General features: G+C 63.9%; 1 protein-coding gene across 1 annotated transcript; it reads right to left on the reverse strand.

The window, feature by feature from the left end:
• Positions 1–14,748: 14,748 nt before the first annotated feature.
• Positions 14,749–17,586, reverse strand: ELF3 (E74 like ETS transcription factor 3). The gene is made up of 8 exons (XM_032203333.1): positions 17,424–17,586; positions 16,713–16,934; positions 16,425–16,511; positions 16,210–16,329; positions 15,977–16,066; positions 15,355–15,471; positions 14,992–15,187; positions 14,749–14,869 (listed from the first exon to the last, which is right to left on the reverse strand). Exons 1-8 carry the CDS (start codon positions 17,584–17,586, stop codon positions 14,749–14,751), a joined length of 1,116 nt encoding a protein of 371 aa, XP_032059224.1.
• Between the last annotated feature and the right edge of the window lie 5,514 nt (positions 17,587–23,100).

A 23,100-nucleotide genomic window follows, 5' to 3' on the forward strand; every position in this document is an offset into this window, starting at 1 on the left:
ACCTCTGCGTGGCTATCGGCCCGCGAAGGCTGCACTTCTCTGGTCTGCTCCCACTTGGCAGCGGTGGCCCTGGAGATGCCAGGGCTCTGATGCAACCAGGACACGCTCCCGGGGCCACAGCCCTCCCGTCCGGATCAGTGCTGGCATGGCAGGGGCTCCCGAGCCTCCTGGGTTGGGGGGGGATGAGGAGATATTTGGGGGTTCCTCCTGAGAGGTGTGAATGGATCCAAGGGTGCAAGCGGAGGGGATGGGTGCGGAGTGTCCCCAGAAGGTGCCAGGAGGAAAACTGGGGGTGCTCAGCCCTGGGAGGTCGTACGGGGAACCTGCACAGCTCCCCAGCAAACTGTGGTGCTGGTTACAGTGAGAGGAGGTGATTTCTGCTGGCTCAGGGGCTCCCACAGCCAGGGGTCAGCCAGGACTGGGGTCAGCCCTGACACGGGCTGCGAGCTGCAGAGCAGCGATGCGCAGGGTCCCAGCACGATCCTTGTCAGCTCACACGGGCACCTCGAGGCACCCTGGGGTGCTCAGCCCTGCCAGGCAGGGTCCCCCCGAGCCCACCTGCAGGGTCAGGCCAGCAGGGGACATTTAAAACCTTCACCTCTGGGCGCTGTTTGGGACCAAGCACTCTGGGTGCTGCTGGGGCTTCCCACATCCAGGGACCAGCCACAACCTTCCTGGGACAGGGGGTCACTGGGGGTCCATGCAGGCTGTGCTCTGAGCTGTGCTCCCTCATCCCGAGGCTGCTGGGACCCTGGGAAGCCCCAAACTCTGCTCGTCGGGGCTGCACCAGCCTCTGTTTGCCCTGGTTTTGCTCCCTCCTGCACGGCCGTGTTTGCCTTCCCATGGCACGCGGCGCTGAGCAAACAGCGCGTGGGGACAGACGAGCAGCTGGCAGGGAGGGCCCCGCGCTCCCCGTGTCCCCGCGGCCACCTCCCCGTGTTCCCCCGGTCTGCAATAAAAACCTGGATCCAGTTTGAGCCAGGAGGCTGCAGGGTGGGGAGAGCCGGGGCTGCCGGAGCCTGGCAGCCTGTGGGGACGGGGAGAGGTTCACCCCCAGGGGTGCCGGTGCCCCTATTTCGTGGTGATGCTGATGGCACGGAATTTATCCAAGCCACATCGGGAGGGGGGGATGCCAGGAGGAAGGGTGCAGCGGGGGCTGTAGCAATCTAGCCACAGGTACTGAAATTGTGCCACTCCTGAGCCTTGTCCCAGGGCTCCAAACGGGGCCTTTCGCTGTCACCCCTTGTCAACCCCTAGCAGCGGCCAGCAGCGGGGGAGCACCCACAGGCACCCCCCAGCCCGGGGACAGGCTCGTCAGGCTGCTCCCACGCACGTCTCAGTCGAATGCCTGGCTTGGTTTGATCTGATTTCCCCAGGTCCGCCGGGATCCATGCGGCGGTGACGGCACCGGGGCAGCGCCCTGCTCTCGGCGCGGGGTGAAGCGGGGGCAGTAAAGCTGTACTGGTTGGTGCTGGCAGAGCGCCTTCGCCCAGCAGGACCGGGACGGTTGGTGTGCTCCTTGATGTCACCCGGGAGCTGCTCGGAGCCAAGCTGGCAGGAGGCCAGTGCACCATCAGCAGAAGGTCGGGCGGCCTCGGGCTGCGCTTGGAACCATCCACGCAGTGACGTGGGCTCAGCAGCCCCACGCCGGAGGGGTCCCTGTCAATGCACACGTGGCCACAAGCACTGTTGGGGTGTCCCAGGGGGTCACCAAGCTCCTGTGGCCACCTCCCGGCCAGCTGAGGCTAGCAGTGGGTGTGTGGAGGTGGCCAGAGCTGGTATGTGGTGACCGGTACGAATTGCGCTTGGGGAAGCAGCTGCAGGAGGTCGGGGGGCTCCTACAGCTCTCCCCAAGCCCATCATGAAGCCCTGCTGGTGGTCATCACCTCCTGGTGACTGGCTTAAATCCCTCCTGAAGCTTCAGGACTTGTCCCAGCCTTGCTGGGGGACCCAAATCTCTCAGCAGCTTCCTTCCACAGCTCCAGGGACCACACAAGGGTCCGGCTCCCTCGAGCAAACTTTCCACTTTCTGTCCCCTCAAAACACACGGACGCTGCTGTTTGCAGCCAGGCTTTGCAGGCGAGCAGGAGGAAGCTGAGAGCAGGGTGGGGAGCGTGGGGATGGCCACGTGTGGTGTGAGCTCTGCTGCTGTCCCGGCACTGAGAGCGAAGCCTGACAGCCAAGCTCAGGCTTTAGGTGGACACAAAGCTCCTGTGCCTCTAGGATAACCCAAAGCTGGCCGATGACCTTCCTTTTCCTAATCCTGGCCTCATTTATTTTGGCTCCCGTTTGCCTTCCTGCCACTGTCCCCAGTCCCAGGCGAGGAGGGATGCTGGGGACACGTGGCATCATGCTGTCCCCTGGACATTTTGCTGCATCTCTACTATCGGGGTGCCCCAAAGGCAGGCAGGAGCTGCCCACCCTGGGCACAGCACCCCACAGGCTGCTCCAGGTCAGATCCTGGCCCTGGACACGGCTTCATTAGGGATAATTTCCTCGTGGAGGGTGGTTAAGCACTGCAAGGGGCTGCCCAGGAGAGTTGCCACCCCTGGAGGTATTTAGGGTGGACGTGGTGCTTAGGAACACGTGTAGAGGTGGGCTTGGTAGGTCAGGTTGATGGCTGGGCTTGATTTTAAGGCTCCTTTCCAACCTAAACAGCTCCGTGGTGTCTGCAGTGGGTCCTGGCCACGGGGCAGCACCGCATCGGGACCATCCCAGTCTGGCACCACAGGGACCCTGAGCTCAGGGCTTTTGCTCCCCTTTCCTTCCCCTTGCTGCAACCTCATCCTTGCTGCTCAACCCTTGCTGCTCAGTCGGGACCCCCGCTGGGGGGCTGGGTGAGGTGGGGGCGCTCGGAGCCCTCCCACCCCCCGGGGATCGCACCCAGCCCCGGCCAGGAGCCGCAGCAGGTCAAGGGCGCGCGGGGCCCCGAGGTGCTCGCCTTGTTTCCAAACAAGCTGCCAGCAGCGTTCACCTCCGTAAATAAACAAAGAGCAGGAGCCTGGCACTCGCCTGCAGCCGGCCTCCTCCTGCCAGGATTTTTTTTTTGGCAGGGCACGAGGTCAGCTGGGGGCCAGCCGGGGCAGAGCCCCCGGGTTTGTGGGTGCCGCGCTGGGGCAGGTCCTGGGGACGGAGAGGTGGGGAAATTCCACGGCCGAGCCCTCTCCTCGGGAAGCCCGATGACACAGGGAGGTGACGAGGTGGCCAGCCCCAGGTCACGCCGTGAGTCAGCGCCACACGGGTAGCAAAGGGCTGGGGATGGAGCTGCAAACGCCACGGCACGCGCCGCTGCTTCAGCTGGAGCTCGGCTGTGCCCGTAAATATGGGGCAGGTTGGGTAGGATAGGGGGAGATAGGATAGGATGGGATGGGATAGGACAGGACAGGACGGTTCACTTGGAAGGGACCCACAAAGATCAGGTCCCAGCTGCCTGAGCACATCACAGAATTAAAGCACCTTCCCGAGGGCATTGCCCAAATGCCCCCTGACCACCCGCAGGGGCCTCAAGCACCTCGCCTCGCCCAGCCTCTGCTTTTCATCACCACCCCAAGGAGAGGTGCTGGGGACCCAGGGCTTTCGGGCTCGCTGCTGGGGGCTGAGCAGAGCTAAATCCTGCCCCCCCTCAGCACCCTGGGGAGATGCGGTACACTGGGGGGTTTCTGGCTCCCCCGTTTCCACCCTGCTGGTGCTGGGGTGACCTGGCCACGGGCAGCACGGCGCTGGCAGGGCCCACGGGTGCCGTTGTGCAGTCCGTGACCCAGCGCCAAGTGTTTGCCAAACCCACGTCTGGGCGGCGCCGCGCCCCGGGCTGGCGTCACGTCCCCGGCTCGGCTCCGTGCTGGGACCCTGCCCACGCGTGTGCGCACACACACACACACACACACCACACACACACACACCTCCCACAGCACAAACACCGGGCCCATTGCACCGCCCGTGGTCCCCCCAAAGGGGTCCCCAGGGGGCTGCAGGGGGTCCCCAGGGGGCTGCGCCTGCAGGAGGGGAGCGAAGGGGAGCAAAGGGGAAGGTTTGCAGCAGTCCCAAACCCTCCCTGCTTCGCTCTGGGCTGCTGCCCCAGGAGGTGTCTGCGTGGGGACCCTGTCCCAAGGGGGTCCGGGCATCCCCCTGGGGTATGGAGGTCTTGGGGCTGGGTTTGGCCCCGTCTGATGGACCCACGCGGGTTCACAGGAGAGGGGGGAGAGCTCTCCGAGCTACGGACAAAGGTTGCAGGAGAAGTGTCCGGGAGTGTCTGTGGCCTTATTTCAGCTGGGAAAGAGAAAGTTCCCAAGCAGCGGGGCAGGGAGGAGCTGTGTGTTTCCCAGGCTGGAGCAAGGGCACTGCAGTTGTGGGGCAGCCGTGGGGCAGCCGTGGGGCAGCACGGCATCGGCAGGCCCCCAGGGTATCCTCACCTCTCCATGTGCCCCACTCCCCAGGCACTCCGGAGGGCTGAGGCTCTGGTTACCGAAAGCTTCGACCTTTCCAGCCCAGACCCCTCCAAGGGGACCCCCTGGGGCAGGTCCAAGACCCCCTCCAACACCTGAGCCACCAGCCCAAGGGGCAGAGCCAGGGGGGGAATTTGTGGGGGGCACTGCGGTAACCGGGGTGCTCCCTCCCTCTTTTTCCCTTATTTATATGAATTTTATTTCAGAGAAGAGGCTCAGGCTTACAGAAACCCATAAGGAGCTGCTTCGAGCTGCCCTGCCTAGGGCTGGACCCCCCACCCATGGACCCCGAGGGGGGGAAGCGGGAGCCCAGAGGTGTTTTTTTGGGGCTTTGTGCTGTTCCCACCCGGGCCAGCTCTCCAGATCTGACCCGAATGTGACCCCTCCTGACCCCAACCTGCTTTTTCCGGCCCGGGACGATAATTACGCCCCGCAAAACTGCTCAGCTCAGCCACACCTCACAGGTGGGGGCCGCATCCTGCTCCCCCCATCCTCGCCCCACGGCTGTGCCGCGCTGCCCGGGCTGGGGGTCCCGAGCAGAACCGGGGAGGGGTGGGGGTCTCCCTGGGGCAGAGCCCTGGGGGTCCGCACGCTGCCTGCCTGCCCTGCACCCTCCAGCTCGCCCTGGGCCAGGCAGACCCAGCACAACCTGTTCCCACTCCTCCTGCCTCGTGACGGAGCAGCTGGCAGCGAGCAGGGAACCGCAGCACGCTGAGCTCAGCCCGGGGACAGCGGGGACAGCCCTGGGGGCAGGGGAGCTGCGGCCACCGGCCCCCCCGTCTCGCCCTGTCCCCAACGTGCTTTCGGTGCCTCTTTCCTCAGGATGAAATGGGGTTTGATCTCGGTGTTTGGGGACGGTCAGGGTAGAGGTTGCTGTGGGGTCTACACCAGGATTCCCAAAGAGCGCCTGGCCTCCCCGCTCCTTGCACCACGCTTCATCCTAAAACTGCAGAATCACAGGACGGGTGGGTGAGAAAGGACCTCGAGGACCGTCTGAGGTTGGGTAGGAAGGGACCCTGAGGTCTCCGTCTAATTCCAACCCCTGCCACGGGCACAACACCTCCCGCTGGAGCAGGCTGCCCAGACACATCCAGCCCGATTTCAGATTCCAGAATTTCGGATTTCAGACCGCTTCACCCTTTGCTGCACCCCCAGCTCTCCTCAACTCCCCGCTGCAGCCACTTGCACCACGACGTAGAGCTGCCCGCTGCTCTCATCTACTCCAGCTCCATCACCTTGCTCCAGGACCCCTGTGCCCCACAGGACCCCCATGTCCCACGGGACCCCCATGCCACCGTGTGGCTTCAGCAGCCTTCAGGCTGCTGGAGTGCCCAGAGACCCCCCAAAAAAGGCTTCCATGCTGCTACCATGCAACGATGCAAGTGTGTCCGTGCACGCTTGCAACTCGCTCCACGCCCGTGTGCCTGCACCGTGCTGCGCGTGCACCTGCTGAGCATCTGTGTTTGGGACTGTTCAGCAGCACAACACCCCGTGTGCGTCCCCGTGTGCACCTCTACCCGTTCGTGTGCACTTATATCAGTGCAACACACCGTGGGTAACACCCATAGGTGCAGAGGATCTGCATCCTGCAGCCCCCAGGCTTCCCCCCCGGTGCCCTTTGGGGTGGCAGTGCTGTTCGGGGGCCCTGCTCCTGGCGTCCCGGTGCTGGAGCAGAGCCTGGCAGGGCGCGATGGGGCAGGGCAGAGCCCGTCGGGTGCCAGCAGCCTGCCCCCACCCCTGCTCTACCTGTCGGGCAGGTGGGGCTGGCCGCCTGCCACCGTCACTTCTGGGAAGGGAGGATGCGAGAGGGATGGGTCCCTGCGCCGGCAGGCAACGGCTGGGCTCGGAGCGACCCTTGGGCTCTCCGCTCCCTCGGGGCTGAGGCCGCTGCGGGGTGCACTGGGGACAGCTTGGGAAGGGGTCCCGGCACCCAGGAGTCCCCTGGAGAGCTTCAGGGCTTGGAGTGGGCTCAAGGAAAGGGGGGCTGCAGCCCACAGACAGCCCCTCCGTGAGCACCTCTCTTCTCCTGCTGTGTCCCAAACTGAGCCACATCCCCAGCCCCCGGGGTGACCCAGGAGCGGGGTCTCCCATGGGGAACCCCCCTGCACTCAGCACCCAGCACCCTGTTGGGGTGGGGAGGGTGAAGGGCTGCAGGGTCAGTGCCCGTCCACCCCTGCAGGCCCTATCCTGACCATCCCAGCCACCAGCAGAGGCTGACTCAGGACCAGACACCTTCTGTCCATCCCGCTGGACCCCGTGCCCGCTCTGACCCTGCTCCCTTCGACGGGGGCAGCACCTCGGGAAGGACCCAGCAGGAGCCTGGTGCCAGGCAGGGCCAGGTCTGGTGCCCACTGGGGACACTGGGATTTGTAGAGGAGGGAAACTGGGACACCCAGCAGCTGGAAGCTGGTGAAGATCTGCCAGGCTCTGGCCGTGCTGCAGCTTTTTGCTGTGCCAGGCTGCTCGTGCTCGGAGCCTCCAGCACGGATTTTGCCCTCGGTGTGGGTGCAGGGTGCCCCACCTGGGGCAGCGCAGCTCCAGGGTCTCATCCTGCAGGTCCTAGCCCCCAAATCCTCATCTCCCCTGCAAGCTCAGCAGCACGTCCCCAAGGCTCGGGCCGATGCCACCTCCAGCCTGCTGGCCCCGAAGCTGCGTCATGCCTGGTGGCTCCCTCAACGCGTGCGCTGAAACCCGGCTGATTTCAGAAAGCCCTGGAGCGATGAGATCCTCTCGTAGGACCCACCCTTTGCCCGAAAACAGGCTCAGGTCTGGACTTGCTCGCCTGCAAGTCCTGAAAGCAGAAACCAGAGGAGCGCCCGCTGCCTGGGGAACCTGCAGATCCCACCGGGGGTGCCACCAGCGTGACCCCACCGTGACGGCACCGGGGCCAGCTGGGTGCGTCCCCGCTGGGACTGGGCACAAAAAAGCACCACGGCCACCCGATCATGCCGGCAGGAGGGGCCCCCCTGCCCCATTGTGTGCCCTGCCACCTTGGGGACCCAAAAACCCCAGAGGGGGGAAGCCTCTGCAAGGGGATTTGCCCCCACAAGCAAGCTCAAAGAGAAGGGGCACCATAAAGGTTTGGTGTTGGGATGACCGGGACTGAACCCACAGCTCGTCTCGGCCAGGACCTCTATCACCCCGTGTCACCCCAGCCTTTGGAGGCCGAGGGAGCTGTGCCACCCCCACCCCGGCCGACCTTTGCTCTGGGGCTTGGCTGCCGCCGGCGCACACCAGGATCTGGAGGTGTGCCGCGCTCGGCAGGGCACCACCAGCCCCGACCCCGAGGCACATAGGACACCCCATGTGCAGCAGGTTGGGCACTTCACTGTACGTCTGCCATCCTTCAGCAGCCCCCTGAGCCCTCCCAGAAGCAGCCAACGGGGGGTGGTGGGTGATGTCCCCTTCCATCCCCTGTCCTGACCGCCCTGGCCCGCTGCAGCTGACAGTTTCCACGTCCATCCTGTGGGCCCTTGCACCATCGGTGGCCACCAGCTGCCCCCAAGCCACATCTGGCTGGTGGTGAGGAGCTGGTGCTGGAGTCCAGAGCCCCCCAGAGTAATTTTGGGGTCTCGCAGAGAGATATTGCGCTCTTCTTCCAGGTACAGTGGCCAAGACAAAATGCTCAGCAAATCATCCCCTACTTGGTTTCCATAGGCACCCAAGAACATGGCATTGCACTGGGGTGGCCAGCTTCTGCCCCCCAGTCATCTTCTGCCCCCCACTCCCATCTTCTCTCCCTCTCCAACATCTCTTTCTCCTCCTCCTTCCCCTCTGACTGCACATGGTTGGGGCACAGGGACGGCAGCAAGGCAAGGCCAGGCTGGGAGAAGAGGGGCTCAATGACCACCGCCTTGCTGAACAGGGGACCAGGACACAGCCAAAATAATTTTGTGGGCTCAAAAACCTTAATTTACTACTTGGGTTCTCAGCTGAAAGTTTAGAGGGTGAGCATGGGGCCAGGGTAGGGAGATGAGCAATGAGTGGAGGAGATCAGGGTCAGTGGGGACCTCTCCATGAAATGAATCTGCTCAAGGTGGAGGAAGGAAAATAGGGGCTGGGAGCTGCAGCCCATGAGTTACCACATCTCCATCCCCAAAATCCCGCAGCTGAAGAGGCTGCAAGTGGCCCCATATGAGCCCTTGGGGGACTCAAGGCTTTGGGAGTTGCCTTGGCAAAGTTGGCTCAGCAGGAAACGGGGAGAAGAGCTGGAGGTGTGGGAGAAAGTAGGAAACCTCATCATGTCGAAGCAAAACACACGTGAGATGTGAATCAAGCTGCAGCAGCCCTGGGACGAGGTTTTTGTTTTTCCATTCTGGTCCCAGAGCCTGGATGGGGCCGCGGGCCCCTGGGCTGCCCGGTGACCCCGCGTGCGGGCTGGTGCCGCGCCAAGCTCCGCGCGGTGCTCGGTGGATAACAAAGGGTAGAGCTGGCCGGGAAACAAGAATGCAGTGAAAATCTTGTTTTGCTACACAATGGAACAGAACTGGGGGGTTTGGTGGCAGTGGTGGAGGGAGGGGAAGGGAGGAAAATAGGGGACATCGGCCCAAAAAGGGCCACCAACGCTGCTCTTTTGGGGCCGCCAGGCTAAGGGCTGAGCATCCGTCTCCTCCTGGGGACTCTGGGACGTGGCGTTTTCTGCAGAAGGGGAAATGTCTGAGCAGGGAAAGGAGCTGGGGAGGATTCAGGGGTGCAGTTTTGGGTGGGAGCACATCCCATGTCTGTGCCCGAGGAGCATGGCCCAGGCCCTGTGGTGAGCTGGAGACACTCGCGTGTGGCACTGCTGAGCAGCGAGCAGGGCATAGGATGGACGGACAAACCCCCAGGAGCTTGGGCTGGGGGCAAGGGATGGAGCAGCTTGGCACAACACCGGGCACAGCAAAAAATAAAAAAAAAAAAAAAAAGGGGAAGGTGGGCACAGGGTGACGGAGACGAGCCGGCTGCCTCTGGTTCCAGGCAGCCACCGCTGCGGCTTCCCCGTTCCGACAGCGGGAACAGCCGCCCTCTTGTTTAACAACCAAACAGCAAAGGGTTTTAACAGAGCAGTTACCATCAGCGGGCAGCTCTCCTGGGTGAGCCAGACACCCCCGGGGCAGCGGCTGCTGGAGGCGGTTAGCAGGAGGAAGCGTGGGGCCGCGAGGCAGGGGGGAGCGTGGTGCCGGCACCCCGGTGACGGCGGCAGCCCCAAGGAGAGGGACGCGGCCCCGGGGACCTGCCCAGCCCCAAGCTGCCAGCCCAACCCCGATACCGGGCTGGGTTCGCTCCTGCCATGGCACAGCCCCCAGCAGCAGGTCCCCCCTGCCCCTACAGAACCCGCATCCCCTGGGCAATAAATATCTTTTGTCTCCGTGTCACCCTAAGTGGTTTTTTTTTCTATTTAAAAAATAAATAAATAATCAAAAAATAAAAAATATAACCATTCGACGTCCTTACAGCGTGTTTCCCCTTCCTGCCCCCGGCACAGCCCCTAAAGCTGCACCCATCGGACCCCTCCCAGGACGCAGCCCCGCACCCCTTCCCTCCCCGCACACTTCTCCACGCACATTGATGCCAGCTGAGCTTTTCACCCAGCCCCCTGCCAGAAAAGCCCCCTAGAGCAGCTGGGCAGCCCAAACGGCACCCTGCTTTTGCCCTCTGGCAGTTCTCTCGGGGAAAATCTGCAGTTTCTCGAGAAAATCTGACAATTTTCTTGGGTGCTCCGGAGCCTGGTTCTGCCCGTGCCAAACCGTGCGCGGCTCCTCCAGGTACAGCCCGTCCTGGGAGGTTTTTGCCTGGGTTGCACGAAGCAAGCCCGGGGCTGGTCGGGGCCTGGGGAGGGCAGCGCTGGGTGAAATCCAGCAGGAAGAGTGTTTCTTATCACAGCTGGACAGGTCGAGCTGCAATAAATGTCTCTCACAGGTTTCCAAGGTTTTTTTCCCCTGCGTGCTTCCAGCAGGACCAACCCCAGTGCGTTACACGCCTTATTGCTTCTGTTCCCAGGGTCGGAAGGGCTGAATTCCCCCCGGATCAGGACCCTAGGGAGAAACACACCAAAGAAACTTCCCACCAAAGGAACGTCCCACCAAATAACTGCTAAGCAGACATTTGGGGCTTTGGGCTTTTGGGTTTTGGGCCAGGTGCCGCCCTGGGCCACAGACCTGGCCCAGTCTCCGTCCCTGCACTACTGGGAGCTCCCTGGCACGTTGCAGGGGGAAGGCAGACGGGACCCCACAGCCCCCCCATTGCTCCCAGCACGGTTTCAATCCTCTCCTCTCCTTGTGCTGAGCCAGGGCCAAGAAGCTGGGAGAGGATGAAAGCCAGCAAAGGCTGTGGGCAGCACGGTGATGGGGCAGCAGGAGGCAGGGTTAAGGTCCCCAGGGGTCTGTCCCAGCCTCCCACAGGCTGTCCCCGTCCCCACCACGTCCCCCCCGGCCCTGATCCTCTCTGCAGGTGGCCACGGTCCGGCTGGGCTGGAAAATCAGGTCGTGCTGCTGCGCTCGGGGCCGCTTCATGGGCTGGTGCACGGGATGTGGGACAAAACCTCTGCCCTCTCCCCATTCCTCTGCCCCCGCGCTCGCCCCCTTTCAGCCACAGCAGCCGGCTTCAGGGACACGGGGCCAGGCAAGAGCTGGCCAGGGCAAGCAGCCCTCCTTTTCCCCAGCTGGGATTTGGGGTCAGCACTGCCCCCTGCGCCCCTCTGGGAAGGTCTCAGGGCACAGAAAACCCATTTCCATGCACAAACATGAAGGGCGATGAAGGTATTTCTGTGGAAAATGGGTGCCAGAACCACGTTCAGCTCGGGACCACCTGGTAGGAAGGATCCCCGGGCGTCCCTCGGTGAGGTGAGGTGGCAAAGCTGCTTCTCCATTTTCTGCCAGGGCTTGCCACAGCCACGGGATCCAGGCACCTCCAGGGAGATTAAGAAAACAAATAAATCATCTCTTTTTGGTGCCAGGGCGCCGGGAGGCTCCACGGGGTTGGCTCAGCACGGGCATGGAGGTCACCGGGGAGGTCACCATGAGTGTGTTCGCACGCGTGTGTGTGTGGCCTTGCACACCCTGCTCCTGGCCCCCAAAGCCTCTTCCACACACACCAGCCCCACAGGAGGCTGCAGGACCCTGTCCCCCGCCCCTGCCCGCACTGCCCTGCCTCCATCTCCTTGATCCCTGCCTTGGCACGGGGAAGATGTACCCTGGGGGGGGGGGGGATACGGACCCCCGGTCTCCACCCTGAGCCTCCCAGCCAGCGGTGGCAGCGGTGGGGACACCGGGGGCACGGCGAGGCGATGGGGTTCCTGCTGCTGCCAGAGCTGGTTAAACATTGTCCCGGGCTCGTTAGGTAACCCAAACCGCAGCGGGGAAGAAATGAAACTGCTTGTGCAAACACGGCGCGCTTGGCAGGGCAGCAGGCTGCGTGACAAAGTGCTGCGCGCTCCCTGCCAGCCTGCTGGGGTTATCTATTGACGGAGAGCAAACACCTCGCCCTCAGCCCCAAACCCTGAGCGAGGGACGGCCGCCAGCAGCCCGGGGACTCCTGCTTGACCTGGTCCCTCTGCGGGCACCAGCCCCCGGGTCCCTTCTCGCGCACACGGTGCTTGCGTGGGCACCCCGAGCATCTCGGCACGGCCCCCGAGCAGCCTCCGAGCAGCTCCGGGAGGTCAGGGATGGGCTGCAGCACCCTCCGCTCGCCGGAGCCAGCAGACTCCAGCCGGGAAAACCTGTTCCCAGGGGAGGTTACGCAAGGAGCGTGACAGGGCTCTGGCTGCTGCCCAGACCCGGGGCTGGCTCCCAGCTCACGCCCAGGGGCCGGGACCTCTCCTCGCACCACCGGGGAGCCCCGATGGCCACGGCTCAGCCGGGAGCGGCGCAGGTGCAGGGGAGGGATGGAGGGCTGGGCTCGGATGGGGTCAGCCTCGGGATTTTTGTGTGAGAGCAGGTTCCCCTGTGCGAGCTGCCTTGCTGGACCACAAGGGTGTACATGGCACGGCACGGCACAGCATGACAAGGTGTAGCATGGCACGGCGTGGCATGGCACAGCATGGCACAGCACCAACATGGCATGGCACAGCACATCAGCAGGAGCCAGGCGTCCCAGCAAGGCACGTCCCTTTGTAAGCAGTGGCTGAGCACCCCCAATGAGGTTGGACGTGGCCCAAGGGTCCCTCCTGCCCCCCCAGCACAGCCTCCTGCCAGAGCTCTGGGCCCCTGCCGCATCTCCAGGAGGACACTGGGGGGTCCTTGGAGGGCTGCGGGCAGAGAGTTGGGGTGCCAGGGCTACGGCCATCAGGGGGTTGGAAGAGAAAAGGGCTGCGCCCTAGCAAGTGTCGGATGGGTGATTTTTCACCAAGCCACACCTCTGGCAGCACGGAGAGCAGGCAAGGAACTGAAGCTTGGTCTCCCTGCCAAAAAGGCTTCTCTGGGGCTTTTCAGGGCAGCCTTACCACCTAAGGCAACCCAAAACCTACCCTCACCCCTGCTGCTGGGCTGGCCCCATCCCTACAGCCTCCCTACCCCGTAACCTGTCCGCAGGATGCGGCGCTGCTTCTGCCTGGGCATCCCAAACCTGGTCAAGCTCCAAGCTTGGCGTAGGGTTCCCAGATAAAACCTGGAGGGCGAACAGGAGCTGGGCACCCCCATCCTCTGCATGCCCTCGTCCAGGAGTGTTCTGTACACCAGCAAGGTGGCAACGAGCCCTGTGGTGCCCGGGAGGCTTCGGAAAGCTTTGCCATGAAGCATGCCGATGGGGAGTGAGGCACAGCCTCATATCTGCCAAGCTCGTGGTGGAAACATCCCGAGAGCCTGCCCAGCCTCCAGCCCACCGTGCTCCCTTCTGGCTGCCCCACAGACACAGCCCGGGGGTCAGGGACCCCCCCCCAGAGCCCCTGGGCTCCCTCCCTGCCTCCCCACGGCCGGGGCTGCAGGGGAGGGTTGGTGTTGGCACTGTGCACGTGTGGGGTCCCCGCTGCCAAACCCAATGCTGAAGATTTGGCCCCCTTGGGAAGCCCCCAGATACCAGACTGGAAGACGAGCAAGCATTAAAAGAATAAAATAAGATAAAATTGCCGTGCCTTCTGCCTGCCTCAACCACCAGCCTGGCCGGGGACCTAATTATGGAGGGTGCTGAGGGACCTTTCACCAGCGACCGCTGCACGGGGGGCTGTGGGGCCAGGATTTTGCCCCACAAGATTTTTGGAACAGGGTTGGGGAGCTGGTGTAGGGTGCCCCTGCCCCGCTGGCTTGGGGACACGGCCTCCAGCTCTCGCTCTCAGCATGGGGACAGGCAGAGCCCGGGAGGACCCTGCCACCCTGTGCCACGGTGGCCAGCGGGTCTGGATCAGTGGGGCCAGCGAGTCCAGGCCACGGCAAGCAAGAGGGACGGTGGCAGAAGGGGATCAGCACGGGGACATCCCAGGTAACACGCGTCCGGCCCGAGGAAAAGCAAGCACAAGGAGACGGAGGTACAAAAACCCAGACAAACAATTTATTCCTTTTATCCTCCCGAGCTCAAAAGGAGGAATCCACTCGCCCCTGCCGGGCGCCCGCTGGGCTGGCATCCCCCTCCTGCTGCGGGGCACAGAGCCAGTCTGCGCCCCCGGGACGTGGCCTCAGGCCAGCTGAGCATCACCGCCTGCCGCAGGACAGGGAGCACGCTGCCAGGCAGAACATCTTCCTCGTGAAAAAATAAATCTGTACATTCACTCCTTGCTGTTTTGTTGTTTTTTTTTTTTACATAAATTAGAAGCCACCCTCGGGGAAATGGCCTGTTCCTAGGCTGCTGGTGACACGGACAGACCCTGGTGCCCCGAGCATCCCCTCTGCGGGCTCTGCGGGGTGGGGAGTTGCTCTCTGCTGTGCTCCCGTCGTCTCCTGGCAGGCGCTGCTGCTGCTGCTGCAGAGGGGCCCCGCTCACCCCACAAAGGGCATCCGGGGCAGCAGCACCTTCACGGCACCAGCAGCGGTGGGGAGAGAGCTGGAGGCTCCCATCCGATGGGCGGCGAGGCGCTGGGTGACAGCAGGACACCCACTCGGTGCCACCTCAGACTTTTTTTTTTTTTTTCCCCCTTTTCTCCTGTCCAGGCTTTCAAACAGCCGAAGTCACTGCCTCTCCGAGTCGGAGGTACAAATCCAACGAGGGAAATAATGGTTTGCAATAACCTACTGAAGCCAAAATATTAGCTTTAAACACCTCGGTGCCAGCGGTCGCCAGCACTCGTGAGCATGTCGGAGTTTCACAGGCTGCGTGGGGCAGCAGCTGCCGAATTTTCCTGCCAGGAGCCAGGCTCGGGGCTGGCCCAGGAGGGCTCCACGGCCCCCTGCGTCCGGGGCTCCTACAGCTCCTTGTTCCTGTTGAGCACCTCCTCCTCCTTCCAGCCGCTGGAGTTCTTCCCAAACTTGTACACCAGCCGGCGCCCGTCGACCCTCTCCAGGATTTCACGTTTGTAGTAATACCTGGGGGTGGGGGGATAAGCGTTGGGGTCAGGGCTCTGGGTGCAGCCCCGTTGGATGCGGGGGTCAAGGCTGAGCCCTGGGGGGGGAGCAGGATCCCCTTTGGGGACGGGGGAAGCACTCACCGCATGGCCCGGCTCAGCTTCTCGTAGGTCATGCTGCTGTTCTTCTTCTTCTGGCCCCAGAGCTGGGCCACCGCCTCGGAGCGCAGGAACTTGAAGACGCCCTCCCGCCGGTCCTCCCACTTCATCAGCCCCTCGTTCAGCTCCGGGTGGATCAGGATGTCCCGGATGAACTCCCACAGGTGGGTGCCTCTCGGGGCTGCGAGGGGAGACGGAGCCGTCAGGGCACGGAAACTCCTGCCCGCGGCTCTGCCCAGCCTCCTGCCAGCAGACACGGTCCTTCCCCAAATTTCCCCAAAGCCCCGAGGACCAGGCTGGGGCAGGCATTCCCCCTGGGAGGCCGGAGGTGTTTGGAGGTGTACGTACAGTGCTTGCTCTTCCGGCCCTCCAGGCAGTCTCTGTTCTCCTTGCTGAGCTTTCGGGGCCGTCCCCGTTTCCTCTTGCCGTGTTTGCCGTCCCCTTTCTTGCTCCCAGCAAAGCCGTCTGCGCACACCGACAAGGGGATGGATGTGTTATCCCACCTGCAGGGTCTTCCAGCGTGCAGCCCCCTCCCCAGACAGAGACATCTCCCTCGGGAGCAGGGCAGAGCTGGCTGGGGGTGTCAGGGGCTGCGCCCACTTTTCAAGCCCAGGCACCAGGGACCCATCCCCGGAGAGCGGAGTCTGCCCCTTCCCATCCCACATCATCCCCCCCCGACACAGGGGAGCCTTGGTTTTTAGGGCAGCACGCCGCTCCTTCCCCAAATCCCACTGCCTCCCTGCATCCCCAGTGTCCCCAGTCCCACCACTAGTTGGGCTCGATGCTTCCAGCACCCGGCACCTCCGGCTTCAGCCCTCACCCCGCTGCCATCGCCTGCCCCTTCCCACCCGGGCGCAGCTCAACGGGGAGAAAAGGGCCCCAAAATACCCATTTTGGGGTTGGGGATGGGTGTTCAGGGCTTGTCCCTAAATGGCTGGCACAAGCTCTGGGGGGGATGCCCGCAGCTCACCGTCAGGGAAGAGCTTCGCTTCCACGGGGTCGAGGTCGAGGTCGCTTCCACCGGAGTCCTGGGAGTTGGGGCTGTGGGACATGGCAGGCCCTGGGGGGCAAAGGGACGGGGCTCAGACCTCGAGCGATTTGTACCCGGAGGTGTTTCCCCTTTTTTTTCCGCCCCACCAGGCCCCCGGGGTCAGCCAGGTACCGGCCCCAAACCCGCCCGTGGTTCCCGGTGAAACCACTGACCTGAGACATCGGAGCTGCCTGGGGACATGGCATCGGGCGAGCAGGTGATGTCCGTGAAGAGGAAAGGGTTTGTGGGCTTCAGGTCCTCCAGGGAATCCTTGGCACAGGGGTTTGCCAGCTCTGGAAGGGGCAGAGAAGGGGACAAGGGGGTTAGCCCTGCCCGTGCCCACATTTTGGCCCCTGGGGGGTAGCCGTGGCCGATGCCCCTCTCGTACCCATGTGGCTGGTGTCCAGGAAGGTCTCTTGGGAATTGGCATCCTCTTTCTCCAGCAGGTCGATGATCCAGTTCAGCTCATCAGAGGCTGTAGAGGTGAGGGGACTGCGATTAGTGATCCTATTTTGGTGCAACGGGGAACGGCGCCCGCCAGGAGCTGAGCCCAGCCCTGCTGCACGCTGCTCCCCGTGCCACCCCGAGCAGCTCCGGGGGTCCCATTCTGGCACGGGGCGGGGGGGTCTCAGCCTTTCTCTCGGCCTGGGGACAAAGGGGACGTCGGGACACTCACTGATCTCGTGCAGGCGGTCGTAGAGCTCGTCCCCCAGGGGGCCAAAGATGTGGCGCATCTGGTCCCGGCTGCAGTGGCAGAGCGTGTGCCCGTCCATGTTGCAGCAGGAGAAGTCGATGATGCTGGCGTCGTACTTGTTCTTCTCCACGTGGTAGCTGATCCACTCCAGCACCTGCACCTTGGTCCAGAAGTACGGGAGCTCACTGAACCACTCTGGCGTTTCTGCAAGGGACGGAGAGCGGGGCTCAGGGGCTGGGATTATGGGGCTGGGGCCGTGGGGGGTTCGGATGATGGGGTTGGGGTTTTGGGGCTGGGGTTATGGGGCTGGGTTTATGGAGCTGGGATTATGGGGCTGGGTTTATGGGGCTGGGATTATGGGGCTGGGTTTATGGGGCTGGGGTTGTGGGGCTGGGATTATGGGGCTGGAGTTATGGGGCTGGGTTTATGGGCTGCAATTATGGGGTTGGGTTTATAGGGTTTGGATTATGGGGCTGGGGTTATGGGGTTTGTATTATGGGCCTGGCACCTGGTGCCACCCAGCACATCCTCTGGCAACCTTCCAGCCAACACCCCCCTGGGGAAACTGAGGCACGGTGCAAACCATCGACCTGCCCCCCTGGGACCCTGGGGGTGCTCTTCCAAGGCTGCCTCACTTCTCCCCTCCGTGGGGGCTCCCCCCAAACATCCCACCACCGCTTCGCCCCATCCTACCTGTGGTGTCTACCGGGGGCAGGCTGGGGGGGAAGCTCAGCCCCAGGCTGCCGTCGTCCCCAGGGTGTCCCAGCACATCCAGGGCCAGCTGCGGCTCTTCCTGCTGGTACATGGTGCTGTTGTACTTGGACAAAATGTTGCTGATCTCGCAAGATCCTGCCATCAAGCTCTGTGCCGAGAGACCACAGTGAGCCCCGGTCCTGAACCCACAGCACCCGCGGGAGCCCCGGGACGGGGCTGGGTGAGGCCGGGCTCCCCCTCCCTCCGTGCGCTGCCGCCTCTTGGGTCACCTCTGCCGAAATGCCCACCCGGTGGCCTCAATCCCTGCCACCCCAAGGCAGGGGACAAGGTGGCCTCGTGCTTGCTGCAGCCCCTTCCCCAGCCCTGCCAGCCCCTCTCACAGTAAGGGGGCTGTCGGGCCCACGGCATGGCCCCTGCGGGACCCTCGGCCACCAAATGTGCCCCCAGCCCCACAGGTGGGCGCATCCCCTGCCCCCTGCCCACGGGCAGGGCTGCTGGCACCTCCCGTCCTCCAAAAAGCACATCCCGGTGACTCGGCAGCCCGTGGTAGAAAAGCCAAATCTTGCCGATCGCCGGACAAAGCCCAGGGGCCGGAGGGGGACCCCTCTGTGGGTCCCCAAAAGGGGCCGGTGGCCGCGCTGGGACAGCGGGCGCGCGGCGAGCGAGGACCAACCGAGCACATCCCCGACGGGAGAGGAGATGCAGAGGGAAGGGAGCGAAGCCGGGGGCACGTCGCCAGCGGGGAGCAGGTCCCGAAGGAAAAAGCTTTGGTACCTTCTGCGATGGCACTCGCGGGGCGGCAGCTAATCCAAAGGGGGGAGGCGAGGGGAGCCCTGCCCGGCCGCTAACCACGGCTGCGGGCCCGGCCAGGCTGTGCCGATGGGCAGCTCCTGCCCACGTCTCCTCTTTTATAGCACGGGGCGGCGTAACGCGATCTGGAGGCCCGAGGGGAATTCCAGGCTGAAACGTTCATGCTCCCAGATCCAGGTGATTTGCATAATATGAACCACCGGGTCCCAGCCCAGCGCTGCCTTGCCGGGAAATCTGGGTTGGCCAGTTTAATCATTGTCAGAGCCCTTGCCCTGCCGGTGCCCAGAGTTTCACCCGCGCTGGCCTCGCGGGGTGTTTTCTTCGCCGCCGTTTAGCCCGGCTCGTGTTTGTTTGCTCGCAGCAGCAGGTTCGCTCGGCTCCCGCTGCCAAGAAAACATGCCCAGGAGGGCCGGAGCAGCCCCGGGGGCCGAGCATCCATCCCGGGGGCTCTTCCAAGGGGGAAAGTGGCCGGGAACGCTGCCCCAGGTGCCCCCAGGAGGTGCAGATTTCCCCTCTCCGAGCCCTGCTCCGAGGGGCAGCGCAGTGCTCGTGGCAGGGGGGCTCTCGGAGGGGTCCCCAGCTGCATTCGGAGCCCTGCCCGGGTCACCCACCCCGCGGGCACTGTCCCCGGGACCACGCGTGGCAGAGGCTGTGATGATCTGTCTGTGCAGGTGCCCTGCTCACCGTTTTGGGATGGGGCATTTTTTTTGCCCAGGGGTGGCCGGGGCAGGCTGCAGAGCCCATCCCCGGCCATGTCACAAGCGCCACTGCAAGGACACACACGGATGCACGCAGGGACACACACCTAGGGGTAAAGCAGGGAATGCATTTGGGGAGTTGTTTTCTGCTGCCCCTCTGGCTGTTGGGCAGGATTTGGGACTCTTTTCTGGGTCTGTTTGTGCTGGTTTTTTAGCCCTGGGCCCATCCAGGCCAAGAGCCCAGCACCGTTTACCCAAGGCCACCTCTTTGCTGCCCCAGCCACATCCAGGGGCAGGAGCAATCCCCCGGCACTGCGTGACTGCAGCTGACCCCAGCATCACCTCTAGCTCCTGCCTGGCACCAAACCAGCTGCTGTGGCTCGGTGCCGACCCAGGGTGCAGACGTGGATGCTGTGGCCCCATCCCTGCGGTCAGGTCCCTGTGGGGCCGTGCGGTGGCCCCGGGGCCAACCTGCTCTCCGGGAGGCACCGGGCCGTGCGAGCTGCTCACCTGCCCCAGCTTCATTCCTGCATGGCACTGTCACGAGTGCTGGGCGCTGCCAGGCCCTTTTGTTTCCCGGGCACAGCATCCTGCAGCACGCAGGGATGTCCCCACACCGGGGAGCAGCCCCTGCCAGCTCCATCCTTTGGTAAACCAGCACCACCGGGGGATACGCTGGTGCCGGGCGCACGCAGAGCCTGAAACCCTGCGTGCTGTGACCCCGCAGTGCCCAGGGACCCCGCTGCCAGGCTGGGTTCCAGCGTTGTGCTTAGAAACCTGCCCCTGGGGGAGCTTTTTCAGCAGCCCCAGAGCAGGGACACGGCGGGTCTGCGGTGCCCCGAGCCAGGGGGAGAAGGGGCAGGCGCTGAGCACCAGGAGCCCTCAGGAGCTCCGAGCAAATGGGGGTGGTTTGGGGGGGACCAGGCTGAGCATCCTCAGTTAGCCCAGTGGCCACCACTGCAGGTGGCCACAAGTGGCCGGATGGTGGCCATGGGACCCCCCGCCCCGGTGCAGCACTGATGGGTGCTGAGCGGTTCCTCCCCAAGCCTCCCTCCTGGGGTGGTGCCGGCGCCCTGCGCGGGGGCTTTTCACACAAATTCCCCCTTGCAAGGATTTCTCGGGACCAATCTGGTCCCTTCGCGGTGACAAGGTGCACCCGGTAGGCAGGAGGGGGGTGCCACTGGTGCCACCAGCCCTGCTGGGGGGAGAACCCAGACCCACATTTATTACTGAACCCCACATCTGTGACCCCGCAGATCCCATCACCAGCAGCAGCAGCACGGGTGTGCACAGGACACGGGGCTGGAGCAGCTTTGGGCACCCTCCTGAGACCCAGCCAGGACCAGAGCAGCACCCTGTGCCCCCCGCCTGCTGTCCCCCCGTCCCCCACACTTCTTGGGGCCTCGTGGAGGGCACTCAGCACCGCCTCAGCCCCCCAGTCCCAGGGTAGCCGTAACATCACCCCCCAGTGCAGCCCCCCCAGAGCTGGCACCACTCTCGGGACGAGCTGTGTCGGGCCACCCATGGCCAGGAGGGAGCCCCCAGCCCCCACGGGGTGCCCCACGGAGGGTGCAGGATGGGTGCCAGGAGGGGCTGCTCCCAGGCTGGTGGGTGCGGGCACAGCCCAGCACCAGCACCTCCCAGCACCCGGCTGCTCCATTCGACCAGTCTAACCAGTGCCACTGGGAAAGAGAAAGTGGAGGCTGCTGGGGCTGAGGTGCTGCCCTGAACATTTCGGGGTGCAGCTCGCAGCCCCCTCTCCCTGCCCTGGGGGGGGTTGGCTGCCCAACAGCCTCAGGGGGCACAGCTCGGTGCCACCATCCGTCACCTCCACGGGCACTGCAGGCTGGCACTGGGGTCACCTCCTGCCCTGTGCCACCCCCAGGCCTTGCCTTCATCCCCTTGCCCCAGGGGACAGGGACACAGCTTGGGGACAAGACCCCAGCTTGGGGACACGACCCCAGCTCCAGGAACAAGATCCCAGTTTGAGGACATGGTCCCAGCTTGGGGACACGATCCATCTCCATCCCCTCCCTGCAGCCACTTCTCCTCCCCACCTCCCAGAGCAACCTCTGACCCCCCAGAGGGGTTCCCCAAATTCATCCCCATCCCCTCCCTTTGCCCGCAGCCCCCTCCCCAACCCCCCCCAACCCCCGGGGCCGGGCGAGGACCCCTCTGACCCCAGCCCCAGCAGCTCCGCCGCGCCCCGCGGTCCCGCAGCCGGGGCTGCCACCTGCCGGCTGTCCCCAAAGCCACCCGCTCCTGGGGACACCGGGCTCGGGGAGGTGGCCTTCGGCAGCCAGGATGGGACACAGGGGTCGTGCCTCGGCTGCCCGGTGTCCTGGGAGAACTGGGGTTGGGGCAGGTGAGGGGAAGGGATGCACAGAGCTCACCAAGTCCCCGTGCGCACTGCGGGGCTAACAGCAGCTGAGGCAAGTTATCAATGCTGCCAGGATATCAAGCACCGCGCTAGGAAGCCTCTTCCAGCATCTCACCACCCTCACTGTAAAGATTTTTTTCCTGTTGTCACGTCTGAACCCCCCCGTGCAGCTCGGTGCCAGCATCGGTCCCGGGGAGGAGAGCACCGAGGGCGCTCGGAGCCACCTCACCTCCAGCCCAGACCCCCCCAGCACCTCCAGCCTCTTCTTCCAGGACACATCTTCCACACCTTCCAGCTTTTACTAGCTGTGTAGTAAATAACAATCCCCTCAACATCCCCTTTACGTTGTGCACACCTGCCAGGGCACGCTGCTGGCTGGTGCTGAGCACCCCCAGGTCCCTCCCGCTGAGCTGTGCCTGTGCCCAGCATCGCCCCGTGCCGGGTGCAGCACCCGACGGCCTTTTCCTTTGGTGTTTTTCATGCTAGATCCTCCTGCAAAGCCTCTTGTCCCTCCAGAGCTTTGTCCCCTGTCCCCCAGGTCCCCCTGGAATGGGCAGGACCATGGGGACCAGCACAGGCTGGAGGCACCCGAGATGCTGCCCATAGCCACGGGGACATCCCTGTGCACTGGCGCTTGGTGCCACCTCGTCCTGCCTTCCTGGGGACCTGCAGCAGGACAACGAGGTGCTCCCATCCTCCTCCTCCTCACCAGGGAGGTGCTTCCTCCAGCTTGAGGTCCTGGGGGAGAATCCAGGGAGCCCCCACAGCGCCCACACTGTGCCCCTGAGCACTCGGTGCCCCTGAGGACGCAGGAGCTGGGCAGGAGCAGAAGGACCCCAGCAGCACCCTTGCACCCCAGGGGCCCTGCACCCATCAGCCCAGGCAGCTCCCAGCTCTGCTCATCCCCTGGGAGGCTTCGCCCCGGTGGTTTCAGAACACTTTATTCGTGAAGACAAAAAGGCCAGGAACAAACACATCCATTGAAAAAAACAAAAAAGAAAAAAATCAACAAACCAACATGTACATCATGAGACCGAAATAACTTACACTATTTACAGGAACACATCGAGGTACAAAATATATACACGCGCCTCGTCCTCCAACAAACCCAGACCCCAGGGCTGGGCCGCACAGCTCAGCAGAGAGGAAAAAGAAAAAAAAAAGAAGCCTTCAGGAGAGCTGGCCTCAACGACAGCTCCGAGCAAGAAAAGGCACCTGCTGCTCGTGAGTTGTGCAGCGGGAAGGGGCGATGGAGCAGGCGCAGGGCTGGGAGCCAGGGCTGGCCCCGTCCTGGTGCAGGTCCTGGGGGAGATGGGGACGAGCCCCCCAGGGCAGGAGGAAGGCGCAGGGCAGTGGGTTTTTTAGGAACAAGGCTTGGGAGGGGGTGTCAGTGCTGTGCTGGGCTCCCTCCTGCTTACAGCTGGAGCAGCACGGGGGGGTTGGGGCTGTGGGGACCCCTTCCCTGCTCCCCACGAAGGGAGAAGGGGGCTCTGGGGGGTGCACGGTGCCTGCAGGATGGAGCAAAGCAGCAGGGACAAGGCAAGTGCTCCGTGGGATCGTACCTGGGCCCCATCCCAACAAGGGATGGGGAAGGGGGGGCACGGGGAGGACACCCTGGGGGCAGGCGGTGGCTCTGTGGGATCAGGGCTGGGACCCCAAAAGCTGCGAGGTGCTGGGGAGCAGCCCCAGGCTGGGACACAGCACCCCAAAGCCCCCCAAAATTTGTGCCGTAAGAGCTGCGGGTGCTGGGCAGGGAGATGGGGTCCGG

The sequence above is a fragment of the Aythya fuligula genome, chromosome 25 (assembly GCF_009819795.1).
Source record: "Aythya fuligula isolate bAytFul2 chromosome 25, bAytFul2.pri, whole genome shotgun sequence".
Lineage (NCBI taxonomy): Eukaryota > Metazoa > Chordata > Aves > Anseriformes > Anatidae > Aythya > Aythya fuligula.

Coding starts and splice junctions, on each gene's coding strand:
- ELF3 (XM_032203333.1), bottom strand. CDS start 17,586: ATGGCAGGATCTTGCGAGATCAGCAACATTTTGTCCAAGTACAACAGC. Junction 16,512..16,712: donor CGACCGCCTGCACGAGATCA/GTGAGTGTCCCG, acceptor TCACCTCTACAG/CCTCTGATGAGCTGAACTGG. Junction 16,067..16,209: donor AGGCAGCTCCGATGTCTCAG/GTCAGTGGTTTC, acceptor TTTGCCCCCCAG/GGCCTGCCATGTCCCACAGC.